The sequence below is a fragment of the Falco peregrinus genome, chromosome 7 (assembly GCF_023634155.1).
Source record: "Falco peregrinus isolate bFalPer1 chromosome 7, bFalPer1.pri, whole genome shotgun sequence".
Classification (NCBI taxonomy): domain Eukaryota; kingdom Metazoa; phylum Chordata; class Aves; order Falconiformes; family Falconidae; genus Falco; species Falco peregrinus.
The window spans coordinates 32,144,838-32,160,890 of NC_073727.1; the positions used below are offsets into that span (position 1 = coordinate 32,144,838).

At 43.1% G+C, this 16,053-nt stretch overlaps 1 protein-coding gene across 5 annotated transcripts; it reads left to right on the forward strand.

Moving 5' to 3' along the window:
* Window positions 1-15,507, forward strand: HSF2 (heat shock transcription factor 2). 5 transcript variants are annotated; one of them, XM_055809677.1, is made up of 14 exons: window positions 3-210; window positions 3,715-3,823; window positions 4,034-4,161; window positions 5,552-5,676; window positions 7,975-8,050; window positions 8,325-8,386; window positions 8,501-8,585; window positions 9,478-9,647; window positions 10,939-11,042; window positions 11,133-11,208; window positions 11,697-11,802; window positions 13,423-13,476; window positions 14,094-14,178; window positions 14,559-15,507. In XM_055809677.1, exons 1-14 carry the CDS (start codon window positions 76-78, stop codon window positions 14,846-14,848), a joined length of 1,605 nt encoding a protein of 534 aa, XP_055665652.1. In that variant the 5' UTR covers window positions 3-75; the 3' UTR covers window positions 14,849-15,507. The 5 variants fall into 5 exon arrangements, 4 of the variants coding, with proteins under 4 accessions (XP_055665651.1, XP_055665652.1, XP_055665650.1 ...); XM_055809675.1 differs by having other exon boundaries at window positions 10,939-11,208; XM_027793520.2 differs by lacking the exon at window positions 3-210 and adding an exon at window positions 1,165-1,377 and having other exon boundaries at window positions 10,939-11,208.
* The last annotated feature ends 546 nt before the right edge of the window (window positions 15,508-16,053 follow it).

Here is a 16,053-nt window from a genome sequence, read left to right on the forward strand (position 1 = left end):
GCGGGGGAAGGCCGGGCTGGCTCTCCTCCCCCGGCGCCCCTCCCCCGGCCAGACGGCGGAGGCTCCCGAGCGACAATGAAGCAGCAGCAGCCGCAGCCGCCCCAGCCCCAGCCGCCGCCCTCGGCCGGCGCGGGGGTCCCGGCCTTCCTCAGCAAGCTGTGGGCGCTGGTGGGCGAGGCCCCCAGCAACCAGCTCATCACCTGGAGCCAGGTGCGGCACGCGGCGGCTGCCCGCCCCGCCCGCGTGCGCGGGGCGCCGGGGGGTGCCCCCCCCCCCACACACACACGCACCCTCGGCGGTGCCGGACGGTCCCTCCCGCCGCGCCCGGGGCCTCCAGGGCAGGGCCTGCCAGGGCGGGGGCTGCGCGGCGGGCGGGAGCGGCGGGCCTCGGCGCGCGGGGAGCGCGCGGAAAAACCGGGCACGCCCGTTTGGCCTGGTCGGGCGCCCCTCGGCCGACGTGGGGGAGATCCCCCCGCCTTGGCCGCCCCCCCCCCCCCCCCCCCCGCCGGGCCGCCGCAGTTCTCCCGGGCCGGGCGGGGCTGCTGTGGGGAGGCCGGTTGGCCTCGGCGGCCCTCGGCCGCTGCCTGTCCTCTGGCCGCGGCTACCTGGGGAGGACGAGCGGCGGTGCCAGCCGCGGGGCGCGTCCCCTGCCGCTCCCGGGGTGCCGATTGCGGCGGGGGCTGCTTGCCGGCCCGGCTGAGCAGCCTGAGGGCTCCCGCGGGAGGCGGCCGGCGGGCGCCCCTGAGCCCCTGGGGGAGGGCAGGGATCCGAGGGCGGCCGGGGTTTGCGGGGCGCGGACGCGCAGCTCTCATTAAGCCGTGCTACGGGAAACGCAGATGCGCGGTGGGATTTTCCCCCGCGGGTCGGCGAGCTCGTAAATATCAGGGCTCGCCCTTGGCGAGCCGGGGGGCTGTGCGACAGCAGCCTGCTCCAGGCTGAAAGCAGGTGGGGAGTCGGGGCGTCCGCCTCGCCTGCGCTCGAAACGCGCCGGGCGGCTGGCGGCGGCGCTTCCGTGGGGCCCCGGGCCGGCCGTCAGCCCGCAGGGGCCGGCGGGGAGCGGCCGCGCGCCTTGGCGAGCGGGCGGCCACGTGGGGCGACAACTGTTGCGGTGGGGAGGGGGGGGCCGGGCCGGGCGGGCACCCTCCGGGCCGCGCTCGGTGGGGGGGTGCGGCGCTCGCTCGCGAGGCAGCCACTTGGGGCCCCGTCAGCAACGGCTGCGGGGGGACGGGTGTCGCCTCTGAGCATCGCGGTCACTGAAGCCCCTGTCCTGAACTGCAGGGTACGCATCTGCTGTGATTGTTTTGTTAAAAAATGAAAAGCCTGAGCTGGGTGGCCTGCCGTCCTGCATCATTTCTGTTCGCATCCAGGCTGTTGTAGGTGAGAAAGAAGCATTATCAGAGCAGAGTTTACAGGTATCTTAACATATTGGAAGGCAGGAAGCATCCACTTTCATACAGTGTAATGAGTTTGCTGCAGTAGCATCATTAACTCGTAATAAATGCTAAGCAGATCTTTTTAGCAACAGCTTGTTTTCTCTGTATTGTAGATGTTTTTAAAATAACTTATATAAAAAGTCCTGTTCTCAGACTGTATCAGTATTTCCAAGTAACATTGAGACGGCAGGTCTCAGCTGAATTTATTTTAAACACTCAAGCAGTGATAAAATGTCACCTTAAGCATTTTATTGAGAATGAGTTACAGTAGCTTCAGCCAACACTTCCTGAAGAAGGAGGCAGATAGACTTGGTAGATTAGAGAAGCTCTTCCTCCTAATTTTCTTTCTGGAAGAGAGATGCTAAGGACTGTATGAAGATTCAGATGTTGTCTAGCTTAAGAAGTGCTATTTTTGCCACCTTGCGCTCTTAATGGAGACTTTACAAATCCACTGTTTTATCTCAACTACACACATCAAGGCTATTAGATATCCTTGTGTTATTTTCTTAATTAAAAATAAATACTAATTGTTTTATATTCTGCAAGGCTGAAGGAAGATGCAATAATCACAGTTGATGTTATTGTCATCCAGCAGATTTTTGGGGGGGGGAGATATTTGGATCACTTGGTACACAAGTGGTGACATCTTTTAAAAATATGCTATGTCAGTATTGTGGGGTCCAAAAAGTATACCAAACGTATCAGGGAAGGAAGAGTACGGTTACCATAATATTTCACTTTCCTCCCATGCGAAGCCATATCCTTAACACTGTAAGGATAAACGCCATCTGAAACCAAACAGCCAAATTTTGTCTCCTTGTATACGTATCCCTGCCACAAATGTGTGTTGTCCATGAAAACATGTAGAAGGAGTACCAAATGAAGTACTTGGAAGATGGCTGTACGCTGCAGTCAGTAACTGCAGGACTTGAAGGTATTTAGCTAGGTGGTAATGCTTCAGTGACTGCAAGTCTTAATGTCTTATGTAAAAAGTCTTAATGTTGGTACAGATTTGCTGTAAACAACTGATGGGGCAACAGGAGCTAGTAGATGTGTTTCCCAGATTTTTCTGTGCTAGGCCTTTCTAGGCTTGCTGCATGAAAGCTGTCTGTTGGTGTCACAGGTCACTGTAGTGCTGCTTGTTCGAGTACCTTCAGATGGGGGGGTCGTTAATGCATGGGCTAAAATGGTCTGTACCTGTCCTTCCTTTTGCTTCCCGTTTCCCTTCCACTGACTTTCTCAGCAGGAGCCAGGTAGGTATTACTGCGGAGTTTTTGTCTTCCTGCTCTCCTCTTGGTCTTAAGCTTCTAACTCATCCCGTGGTAAGCCGTTTATAAATTTTGTTTCATGGCGATCCTTGCTGGTTTGTCAGAAACAAGCTCTTGGGCAGGCATCTTCACACGGTCTCATGGTTGATTCTTTATAATCTTCTTGGGACCATAGAACTGCTGGCATTTGGGGGTAAGAAACAAATGTGACTTGTTGAACTAAAGGGCTTCTAAGAAGATGCAGTGTTGGTGTTGATGTTTGTTGAAGATGACAGGCTTCTCATTAAATGCAGGGCGAGAGTGCTGTGGATATACAGAGGAAACCTGAACCATTATTAAATAGCTAATTTGGAGTCTTCCAGTTATTTGTCCTTTAGTTAATGGAGCACAGTCATTGAAGAACAAATGGCTGAGCCTTCTATTTTAGTCAGAGCCTGTGGATGAAATAAAAGATCAGTCGTCCCTCACAACTGGCATCCCAGGAGTAGGCGGATGTTGCTTTGGGTGGTTACCTTTTTGGTAACCCCAGAACCCAGTGGACACCCTCAGCTCTTTGACAGCTCCCTCTGCTCTACAAATTCTATCAAACTGTTTGTGCTTCTATACTGAAAAGCAGAAGGGGCTTTACGCTAGTGGTTGGTGGTTTTTCCTTGCACAGTCTCTTTGTTAGATTCCTTCCTAAGACTGTGAAGCTACATACAAAATTGATAGTGTTGTCCTGCAGTGAAACTGTGGTAACTATTGGTAAACAATTAATTAATCTTCTTGAGGAAGCAATGTGTAATAACAGAGATGTTCCCCTTCAGATATGGATAGCGATGTAAACTGGTAATACGCTGTTGCTTTGCAACTGCAGAGTTTATACACTTTTTGTTGTGGAAAATTGTAGGCAAGCAGATCAGTTACGTACTGCATGCACAAAGGAAACATTCCTATCTGATGATTAATTCTAAAAGTCCAGCATGTTTTCTGCAATGGTCTTTAAGTAGCTTAATGTGTCTCTCTCATTTTAGAATGGCCAGAGTTTCTTGGTGTTGGATGAACAGAGATTCGCAAAAGAGATTCTTCCCAAGTACTTCAAGCACAACAACATGGCAAGCTTTGTCAGACAGTTAAACATGTGTAAGTTCTTGGGGGTTTTGCTTTCTAGCATAGTTGTAGATCCTGTCTGTACATGTTTAGTTGTAGACAGTTTCCTTTGAGCAGTGGCCACTGAGATACTGTCACAGCCTCAAAACAGGTAACAGGATAGTTGGGACAGCATAGTTTGAATTTCTTCATGTGGGTTTTAAGAGGTTGTTGTTGGTTTTTTTCCTTTGTCTTTTTTTAAAGATGGCTTCCGTAAAGTTGTCCATGTTGATTCTGGGATTGTCAAACTGGAGCGAGATGGTCCAGTAGAGTTTCAGCACCCATATTTTAAGCAGGGCCGGGAGGACTTGTTGGAACACATTAAAAGGAAGGTTAGTGAAAACTCAGTATGTGGAAAACCTGTACGAGTAAGTACAAATCAGTAGCAAAGTTCATGTCAAATTTAATTGCAGGATTGTGAGTGCAAGTAAGTTTGGAGTTAGGAGAAGCAAACTGCACTGCTGACATATTTATCTTGACTTGTTTGAAGATATTTTGGGGGATTTGATTAGGTTCCTTCGCCGAACCTTCTTTGCTGTCATTATAGTAAGTTTTACAGGTGGCAAAAATGAGCGAGTTATGCAAATATGACATTTTGCAAATGGGTATTAGAAGAAGTGCAGAGCATGCTTTGACTATACCATCCATAATATAACAATCTGCTTGTTTATATAGCTTGTTTCAGAACAAAGCTACTGTAAGCATTAAACTTTTCACCAAAGAGAATGGGGGAAACCTATAAACATGTTTGTTACGCTTCTAAATGTGATTCTGAAATGTGCTCTACTGTTTTGGTAAAGTCAGGTGAATATAGATACCAAATAGAAATCTGGCAAGTTAAACTGTAGTGAAAGGGTATCATGGTTTAACCCCAGCTGGCAACTAAGTACCACCCAGCCACTTGCTCATCCCCCTGTCAGGATGGGGGAGAGAGTTGGAAGACTAAAAGTGAGAAAACTCATGGGTTGAGATAGACAGTTTAATAGGTAAAGCAAAAGCCACGCACACAAGCAAAGCAAAACAAGGAATTCATTCACTCCTCATCGGCAGGCAGGTGTCCAGCCATCCCCAAGAAGGCAGAGCTCCATAATGCCTAACAGTTACTTGGGAAGACAAACGCCATCACTCTGAATGTCTGCCCCTTCCTTCTTCCCTCAGCTTTATACACTGAGCATGACATCATATGGTATGGAATATCCCTTGGGTCAGCTGTCCCAGCTGTGTCCTCTCCCAACTTCTTGTGCACCCCATGCCTTCTTGCTGGTGGGTTGGGTGAGAAGCAGAAAAGTCCTTGGGTCTGTGTAAGCAGGGCTCAGCAATAACAAAAACATCCCTGTGTTATCAACATTCTTTTCAACACAAATCTAAAACACAGCCCTATACCAGCTACTATGAAGAAAATTAACTCTGTCCCAGCCAAAACCAGAACAAAGGGATATACTTACTAGCACTGGGTTATTGTGAAAACATTATGATGAAGTAGAGCACTTCAGAGAATGCCTGAAGAATCTGAATGTACACGGATTTTTGTAACAACTGAAGCTAATGTGGCGACACCTGTAAGAAGGAGTTTCTGTGGGTTTTTATTTGATGCTTTGTTTATTATTAACTTAAATGCATAGTTTATCAATGCTAGAAAGAAATATACTTGATTACCAAAAGAAAATAATAGTTAACAATGGGTAAAGGAAGGTGTTGTTTCTGGATTCTAATCTTCTAAAGGTTTCTTCTTCGAGACCTGAAGAAAACAAGATACGTCAGGAAGATCTCTCCAAAATAATAAGCAGTGCTCAAAAGGTGCAAATTAAACAAGAGACTATCGAATCTCGGTTATCTGCTTTGAAGAGGTAAGTTGCTCCATCTGCAACTGATACCTGAAATTGAGTAATTCTGATAATCAGTATCAGCAGAGACCTAATTGTAGGTGTATCTCAATTTCTTACTGCCCAACTTTAAATATTGCTTTAGGAAAACAAATTTCAATTAAAAAATTGCATCAGAAATTGAATATTCTGATATGGCTGAAAGTAATGGGCAGTGTCAGTGTTTGAAGAACTGTCTAGTAGTGTGCAATTAAATAATACCGTTAATAATAGTTCTGTAATGCTGCTGAAGCTGAATATTCAGCTTGGCTCTTAGTGTAAAGTACGGTGGTTTACATCTTCAAGTTTGAAATAGTTACTGTGTTTAGTTTGAGGCAGTTTGGTTTATGCAAATTACTTACAATACTTTCCTAACTACAGTTAATGTCTTTGCTCATTGCTTTTTGTTTTCCTGTTGTTTTAATTCCTCCACTGCTAAAAATTGCAGAAGAGTTAATGCCTGTGAAAATCTGTTTAAAAATCTAATTTGGAAGTTCATTAGTTACCTTGGCAACAGGGGTACAGAAGCTGAAATGCAAATGTAAATAGAGTATTTTTAGAATTGCCTTATTACCTATTTAGTAATTAAAGTTTATTCTCAGCAGTGAGAGAGGTGGGTGTCACAAATTTCTTAATCCTTCGGAGTATGTAGATACAGGCAAGGTATATGAGCATATGCTCATGCACTGTAAGTCCCAGCACCTCAACAGTAACTCTGTCTCAGGACTCCTTAACTTACGTTGAGAATTATTGAGAATAAATTATTGTGTACCTCTGTGGCAGAGGTCACTGATTAGTTCAAGTTCTAAGAAGTAAACGCTGTCATTTCTCGTCTTCAGTTCTAATTACTTGAGTGGTAGAAGATTCAGAGGAAAAGTTACATTGTCTAAGAATAGTCTTTATTAGAATCTGGCCAGTCCGGAGGAAAAATGTTCATATTCATTCTTTTCAAATCATAGATAAGTTTGGGTTGGAAGGAACCCCAGAAGGCCATCAGGTCTTCCAGAGCAGGGCTCACTGGCTGAAATGGTGTCCAATTGCTAATGACCTGACAGTTTGTAGAAACAAGAAGATAGAATGGTTGGTCTTTTGACATTCATATTGTTGTCTCATCAGTTTAAAGTGATTGTGGTAGAAACTGGAGCTAGATCAGAAGACCTAGTCCTACAAAACATGTTAATAAACCTAGTGAGAAAGTGGAGGAAGTTCAGAATCGCTGACCTCAGTTGTTAAATTTGTGATGTAACTGTACTCATAAATTGTATGTTGGACATAGGAGTAGTTTGAGCAGTAAGTAATAAGCTTCATCACGCTGCATATAAACAACCATTTCTGAAAACTTTAAGCTAAGTTTCTTAAAAACCCAAACACCAGCAGAGAGATTTTCCTCCTTTTTTTGGCGTATATGTGTTGAAAGCTAAACTGTAAAAGAGAGGAGGGTGGTATGTTGTCTTCCCTTATTCAGGGAAGATTTCAGCAGTCATTATCTGCCTCTCAGCATGCTTTATGCTGTTGGAAACAACAGGGTTCATGGATACGATGGCAAGGGCTGCTTTACAGCAGTTTTTATACTGCTGCAGTAACTGGACTCCTGTGAGTACTGGAACAAGCGGTGTTTATAAAATGGCATGCTATCTCTGCTGTGCTGCTATTATTTTTTAGCATCCAACATGCCCCTTTACTGGAGCTAATAGAGGCAGCTATTAGAATGACCTACAGCTGCATGCATGACTTCAGAGCTTGTTCTGTGAAGATTCTTTCAAGGTGGATATACAGTTGCTGACAGGTGGCTTGCATCTAGGGAGAAGTGTGTGAGGGAGGTGGGACAGGCTTGATACAGATCAGTAACTTTTTTTATGGTGGCAAGAGGACACTGCATTCTTATGCCATTTGGTCATTTGCTGCTGCCAGAAACCAGTTGTATGCTTGATTATTATTTTTTTAATTCCTTAGGATTTAATTACTAGAAGGGAGAGGAGAAAATAACTTTGTTACAGGAAAGGAAACAAAGTAGTTAATTTTTAAATGCTGTATGATAAATACTGGAAAATTTGGGTTATTTTTTTTTTAAGGAGGCTGGAAATTCTCTGCAGGCTATTTGTTGTGTTTGGGTCTTGTAATTATTTGCCAAGGCTGCTGCCTGTGTGACTTTCCCCCTCCCTCCCCATCTAAAAACACATTCCAAGAGCTTTAGTGAAGCCAAGTAATCTTTAACAAAAGTTATTAATGTAAATATATTAAAACTTAGTTTTAGTTTGACTTTTAAATCTTCATTTTCAACAGAGAGAATGAATCCCTTTGGAGAGAAGTGGCAGAACTGAGAGCAAAACACTTGCAACAGCAGCAGGTTATTCGGAAGGTAAGGCTTCATTTGAGTGTCATATGTGAATGAGTGAGGGAGTGCTTCTGAACTAGGAATACTGTGCCTTGTCTTCTGCTTATGTAGTGAAATAAACTCAATGTTTGTTGCGCAGAGTTATTCACCATACACCACTCTCTTGTTTCTGTTAAAGAGACATTTCACACACTACAAGAAAAAGAGCGAGGGCAAAGCTACCTATGAGATGTCTTGGTACTCTGAGAGAAACCATTACAGAGTAGGGTGATTAACAGTAGTGTTCTTTCCCTTACAGATTGTACAGTTTATTGTTACCTTGGTGCAGAATAACCAACTAGTGAGCCTAAAACGCAAGAGGTAAATATGGGCTTGAAAACTTGCTGTCCAGTCAATATACTGACATGTTTTCCTGACTAAAACCAAAGACTCACGTTTTAAGATGGCTTTCTTCCTTTACTCTTTCTGATTTAGGCCTTTACTTCTGAACACTAATGGGCCTACAAAGTCAAATGTATTTCAGCAGATTGTGAAAGAGCCAGCTGACAGTAACCACCATGTAAGTTTTCTTTTATATGTACTCTTTGTTTATGATGAAGGAAGTTGGGAGCAGGGGGGCGGGCAGGGCAGAGGGGTCAGACAGATCGAGCAGATGGTCTTACAGGGAATAAAACATAGCTGTGCACTGAGAGCTGTCAACTTTGAGAAGTGATATGCCACGTGTTCCCTTCAGAAGCCAAGTGTGTTGATAATCACCATTCACTTTTCAATATAAGCATGTATAAGCCAGTTACCTGTGTATAAAATACAGCTTGATGTGATTCTACTGAAAGTAGTTTGCTTTTAGTATTAGTGCTGTTAGAAATAGCACATGTATGTTGTGTTGTTATCTCTGGGAGTTAGGCGCCCCTAGCCCTGTACAAGGACAAGGATCCAGCACCTTGCTCTGCAAGGCAGCATTTAACCCAGCAAAACCATGTCAAGTTCCTGTGCCATTTGCATGTGTCACACCACTGAAAGTTATCTTCTGCTGTCCAAATAATGGTGGGGAAAGCATTAGAATGAGTGCTGTAGCACAGTACTAGAATTAATAGCTTTATAACAAAGTACTATACAAAGGGCAGTCGCTCTTTTAATATTTATAGTTCTTGTGTAGTCCTGGTGTCACAGCTTTTTTGTTGTTTTTGCTGACAGTGCTAGTGTATTTTTATTTCTGTGCCTGTAGTATTTGCCAAACATTTTTTTTCTGTAGCTGCTATTATCCAGCTTGAGCATTTATTTGTAAATTTTTTCTACTAAATGTAGATAGATATAAACAGCTTGTCATCTCTAAGGTGTAGGAAAGCTCTTACACCTCTTTAGAATTGAAGCATTATAAGGTACAATGGTAACTGTCAGAATGTTGAAGCTCATTGTCCTTCTGTCCCCTGACTTTTCAAAATAATTCTCAGGTACCGCTCAACAGAAATGAGGGCTTAAAACAAAGGGAACAGATTTCAGATGACATCATTATTTATGATGTCACTGAGGATGTGGGTGATGAAGAAAATCCCATGGGTGATGAAGAAAATCTTCCCATTACACCAGAAGCAAATGAAGATACCACTTCGGATTCTTCCAAGTAAGAAGTCTCTAGAAGCGTATATAGATAATTGGCTTTCAAGTGTTGTATAATACGCAGTAATTCAGATGTGTTAGATAACTTTTTTTTAATGAGGTGGTCAGAATTATTCAGTAGTCCTGCACTTACAGAAGCTTCATCTGTGATTTCGTACTAGGTTCTGATTTATTGATGTCTGGATTTGTTCCAAATAGTTAATTGGCTGTCAGAGTTTTAACATGTGGAGGATAGAGATTAGTGAGAAGTATATGAACTGTTACTGCAGTCTTGGTAAAAACACTACGTGTCCAAAGACAATGTAGGTGATGATGTCTTAGTTTTGGTTATAGTATAGACAGGAATGACTTCCCTTAATTTTAGATTTTTATGGAGAATAATTTGCATGTGTCAGGTGTTGGTTTGGTCTTTGAACTTCATGAAGCCAGCTAATTTCAGGGGGTTATTTTTCAGTCCTAAGTGTTTGTGACTGCGTTCCTTCCTGTCTGTACATAGTACTATAGAAGTAGTTGATCTTTCAGGTATGAGCAGGTGAAAAGTGGTCGAGGGATTGAGATGCAACTCTCTTCCTGAGTTGCATTGCGATGACAGTGCCTGTATTATGTGTGGGGGAATAAAACTTATTTCTAGCTTACACTTGGAATTAGTACCATTGTTCTTGTTCAGCTGATGTGTGGGAATGCATTCTCTGGTGGAAGAGACGAAGATAAGACTGTGATAGAGAGGGTGCTACTTAAGGGTTAAGAAAACTAGAATATGGATGAAATCAAATTATTTGAGACTCTTGGGTTTTAGGTTGCCTTCCTGGTATACATAACAATGTTAATTAACTACAGCAGTGTTGACTGAGATTATGTTATGGATACCCCAGAGTCGATTATTTTCAACAGGAAAGATGCAAAATATATATTGTCTGTCGAGTTTGATGGCTTCATATGCCTTGGTCCACTTCATACATACTTTACATGTATATGCAAGCTTACGGTTATTCTAATGTGAAAAATTAGTTGTTCTAATGTAAAAAAAAAAATCCGTGTTCCTGTACATTTTTAGTAGTTATTATTGTGGTCTACCACAACAGTGTTTGCTAGCATTAATTGTATTGAGCATTATGACACCATATCAACGGAAAATAGATATTTAGAGTATCTTGCTGTGTTTCATATTAAAAAGCAGTAGGAAGGTTTGTTTCCTTATAGCAGCTTGACTGAAGTGAGAAGTAACTAAACCTGTGGAATAGTATCAATTTAAATGAGTGTATGAAATGGTTTAATTCATTTGTCTTATATTATAGCTGTAGTCATTCTCCCGATATTGTAATTGTGGAAGATGATAACGAGGAAGAATACGCCCCTGTAATTCAAGGTGATAAAAGCACCGAATCAGTTGCTGTCCCAGGTAATGATCTGCTCAGCCCTGTCAGTGACAGTACAAGCCCGCTCATGTCAAGTGCTGTACAGCTGAATAACCAGTCAACTTTAACTGCAGAAGATCCAGTCTCAATGATGGATTCCATACTCAGTGAGAATGGAGTAATTTCACAGAATATAAATCTTCTTGGAAAGTGAGTAGCCTGGTCTTCCGTTTTTTTCAATTACTGGAACTGACTGTTTGACCGAAGTAAAAAGAACCGAATAGTAGTTTCTATTGAGAACTTATAGGTCACCTTTATTCCAGCCAGTTTCTAAAGATCCTTCTGTTTTAAGGTGGGACTCTGATTTTCATCGTGAAGCAAGTGAGTCGGGGTGCATAATCTGACTGTGTTAATGTTATAGGTATCATTGTTTAAAGTGTTAGGATTTAGCTGTGTAGCTCTTACAGGTGGATGGGACTCACCACCTGGATGCAAGAATCACATCTCTGCTAGTGTCATGTCATAGTGTTATGTTGATGTGATACCTGCTTCGGAGCATCTGTCTGATTTACTTGAGTTCTACTCCAAAGAGGCTAAAAGATTTTTAGATACATGTAGTACATGTGTGTAAAGTTTAATTCTGGATTTCTCTTCCTTTTCTTAAGAGATGCAGCAATAAAATATTGTTTGTCTTCTAGAGTTGAACTTCTGGATTATCTTGACAGTATCGACTGCAGTTTAGAGGACTTCCAAGCTATGTTATCAGGACGACAGTTCAGCATAGATCCAGATCTCCTGGTTGATGTAATTGTCACTGTTTAAGTATTTTGGTAATACACTGCAGAAAATATTTGGGTGGGTTGTTCCTGTTCAAAATGGATTTCAAACACAACAGGGGTTTTTTTTCTTCCTTTTAAAAAAGGGAAGTTACGAATTTGTGAATGTGTTTCTGAGGCACTGGTACAATTAGTGCAACACCACTGCTCAAGCAGATGCTTAAGTTTTTGATTGAAGAATGAACTGCTTCATGAAATAATGCTTGTATTTGTTGCTACATGAACTCAGGCCCCAGTTAGATGAATACTTTTCCTTTGAAATAGCCCAGCACATCATCTGTGGCCTTCTCAGTGAACTGGAGTTAAAAAGGCTCTTGGCATTTATTTTACAAGCTTCTCTGCCATTTCAGGTGATTTCTTAGGGGCATTTATTTTACAAGCTTCTCTGCCATTTCAGGTGATTTCTTAGGAGTATGTATATGTTCTCAATTTCTCTTTAGATTTATGTCAAGTAGAATGGTCTAGGTCAGAAGGGACCCGTGCATGGCATCTAGCCCAGCCTCCTTGCTCAAAGCAAGGCCCACTCGAAAGTCTGCTCATGTTGCTCAGGACCTTGTTGACTCAAAATCTGAAATCTGCAGAGATGGGAGATCCCACAGGCCTGTTCCAGTGCTTGACTCTTCTTTGTGAAGTATTTCCTTGTGTCAGTCAGTTTTCCCTGCTGCAGCTTGTAGTTCTTGCCTCTTGTCCTCTGTCCACCTGTGTGGAGTTTGTCTTCTGTGTAACACCTCTTCAGAAGCCCTGGAAGAGTGCAGGTATCCCCCCTTGCCTGCCCTCTCCAGACAAGATCAGCCAGGCTCCCTCAGCCTCTTGTATGTCATAACCTCCAAATGTCTGTGGCCCTCTGGATGCCCTCTAGTTGGAAAACTCTTGTACTGGGAAGCCTAAAACTGGACACTCTTCCAACAAGTGCCCTCAGGTGCTGTGCAGAGAGAAGTAACTGCTTCCAGTGACCTGGCTGTGCTTTGCCTGTAGCAGAGCATGCCTCCCTGCAGCAAGGCTGTGCTGCTGGCTCATGGTAGGGTGCTGTCTACCACAACTCCCAGGTCCCCTCTCAGGAGCTGCTCCTTGTCTGTTTGTTCCCAAACCTGGGCCACTGCATGGGGTTACTGTGGCCGGAATGAGTCTGGCGGCTGAACCCAATGGAGTGCCTGCTGGCCCCTCTCGCACTTTGCTGAAATTCCTCTTAACAGCAGCTCTGTTCTCCCACGGATGGAGGACGCCTTCCAGTTTGGTGTCACTTGCGAACTTGGTCAGGGTGTGTTCTTCCTTACTATTCACAGAATTCTCCACGCAGCAACATAGGAAGGAGTTGGTATTTTAAGACTGCAGCAAACCATGTTAATCTAAGGTAGATGCGATATAGTCGTTACCTTTGTGACTGAGGTTCACAGAATTCCAAACCATTACACTCCAAAGCTAGGTTTTCTTCACAAAAGCGGTAACTACCTGTAAATAAACCCTAATCCTGATAGAGCCTGAAAACATTAAGTACGAGTATTACTCTCACACATTCAGATGTGATGTTCTTGTATTCTTAATGGCAACATCAAGGTACCTAAAACTTGATGTGTTTTGTCTTATTCAGCTTTTTACAAGCTCCGTGCAGATGAATCCCACAGATCATATCACTAATACCAAAGTAAGTCTTAAATCCATTGCTCGATGTACACAGTACTGTGAGATGCAACCTTTATTCATCTTTTACTGTTTTCTTTGCTGGTATAATATCACTTTTGTCATGCTCTGGCTTTCAAGACTTCCATGAGAATAGGAAGGCTGCAGCTGAATTCGTTCTGTTTGTTAGGCTTTAAATAAAAAAGGGAAAAGCACACTAATTAATAATGTTCTTTAAAACTCATATTACCTTGAGGCCAGTACCCCTGCATTGTACCAGTCCCTTGACTTCTGTATCTTCTAAGATTTTAACAGTTGCAAACATGTAGGCACTTTGCCAGAATGGTTTCATCTGTGTTGTCTGGTGGGAAAAGAAACACGAGAATAAGCAGTAAAGCAAAGATCTAGCTCCTTTGAGTTTGTCCTACTCATTTATGAGCATTAGTTTTGGTTCTTGCCTGAGTGAGCCTGTGTTCCCATTTCATGTTTTCTCTGCCAGGGTCTGTTAGTATAGGTTACTGATACCACTGCATCCCTGCTCAAGTGAAAACTTGACTTTTTTAATAGTTGGTCAGCTGTTTTCTAGTGGCCTTGGAAAAATGCTTTTAAACATGTGTTTTAAGATTCTGCTTTCGTTATCAGATGGAGGCAAAGGGAATAGAAACCACCAAGAATAATGCTGGTGCAGCGGCTTCACAGGAAACACAAGTTTCTAAGCCCAAATCAGGTTAGTTGTGTTTTGTTGAAACAGTTTTAACAGTTGAACAAGCATTGTTCTAAAAGCCATCTTGGTTTTTTGGTCTTTGTCTGGTTTTGTGTCATGCTGATAAGCGAATAACCAAAACAAAATACTTACTGTATTTGCTTTTTAGGCTTTTGGCACTGCACAAAGTGCAGAGAAACTGATATTTTTGCAGGAGAATTTTGAAAACAGTGTTATACATGGACGTAACAATTCTTTTAATCAGTTACTGAAAACAAACATGTAAAATGTTTTTTGTTAATTATTCTTCAGATAAATTCTGTGGGTTGGATTTTGGTTTTTTCCTTCTGCACATGAAAAGGCGTATGAACTGATAATGGTTTTGGAATTTTTTTCCCCCTTAGATAAGCAGCTCATACAGTACACTGCGTTTCCACTCCTTGCATTCCTTGATGGGAACCCAGGCTCCGCTGTGGAGAGCGGGAGCTCCGCAGCTGAAACTCCTTCCTGTGTTGACAAACCCCTGGAAGTGGACGAGCTCCTGGAGAGCAGCCTCGATCCTGAGCCCACCCAGAGCAAACTGGTGCGGCTGGAGCCACTGACGGAGGCAGAAGCAAGCGAGGCCACACTGTTCTATCTATGTGAACTTGCGCCGGCACCCATGGACACAGACATGCCGTTCTTGGATAACTAACGTAATGGGGACTCTGTATATAGTCACGAAAATGAACTATTTATTTAGAATATTGTTTGGTATATTGAGTTTTTTGTAAATCACTGTTTTATGTAACCAGGTAACATGGAATCTAAAATACCTTTCCAATGTTACTTCCTACAAGCAATTGTTTAACGGCACAGTCAGACAAGCTGTTGGGCACGGTTGGCAATACCAAGTTAGACTGTTACTGTACTGCTGTGAAATACTTGGTATTATACATATCGCTAAATACCCCAGGTAACTGAACACTTGTTAATAGTAAGCTTTGATTTATGATTTGTTATACTTCTGGTCTTACATATGATGACGTAAACTAGTAGTGTATGGTTAGGGAGCACCAACTTTCTGTATCTTGGGTTTTTTCTATTTTTTACAAAATTTTGTTTAACAAACACGAGGCTTTTTTTGGGGTGGGGGGACAACCAGGACCTGATGTAGGCTTTTTTTTTCCCTGCTTGAACTGGGAACAAAGTGCCTGTACCTTGCTGAATCTTGGTTCTGCCTTACTTTCACTTCAGTGGAAGTGCTTACACATAGCACAAACTGGGGAACAGTTCCTTACAGCCACCCTGCCCCTCAACTGCATGAGTACTTGGACCATCTACTCTGTTAAAATAAATGTTACTTAAGTGTGATACTTGTTAAGAGTTGTCTCTTATTCTATGTGGCAGGTGGTACCGGTTTAACAGCCTGTGTTTTTCATGCCTTAGGGACTGTGCAGTGTTTACAGGCAAACAGTTTAGTTGACTTCAGGGAGTGTGTGGCTCCAGTGGTTTGTCAGCTGGCTAATGCAGCATGCTGCATTCTCATTTAGCAGTACACAGGAGTGATTTCTTCTTGATTTTCTTACTGAAGACTCCAGCAGAGCCCTGTAGCTTCCCTTCCAGTAGAAGAGCTTTACTCTTGCTCAAAGGTGTACTTCCATGTTTACTCAAGTGACCTTACGGTAGTTTGTATTACACAGCTGAATCGCAGAGGGGTTACAACACCACTGGATGAAGGTGCAGTTGACATACTTTTAACTATACCTTACCCCAGGCTCCTGATTTACTATAAACAGTAGGTTAAACTGTAACTGACTGTAGGTGTTCTTCCCTTTTTGCTCTCAAACCTGTGGATAGGGAGTTTTGAGAAGCTCTAGTGAGATGCTCCCATGAAGGGAGGAACTGCATTTTAATAAC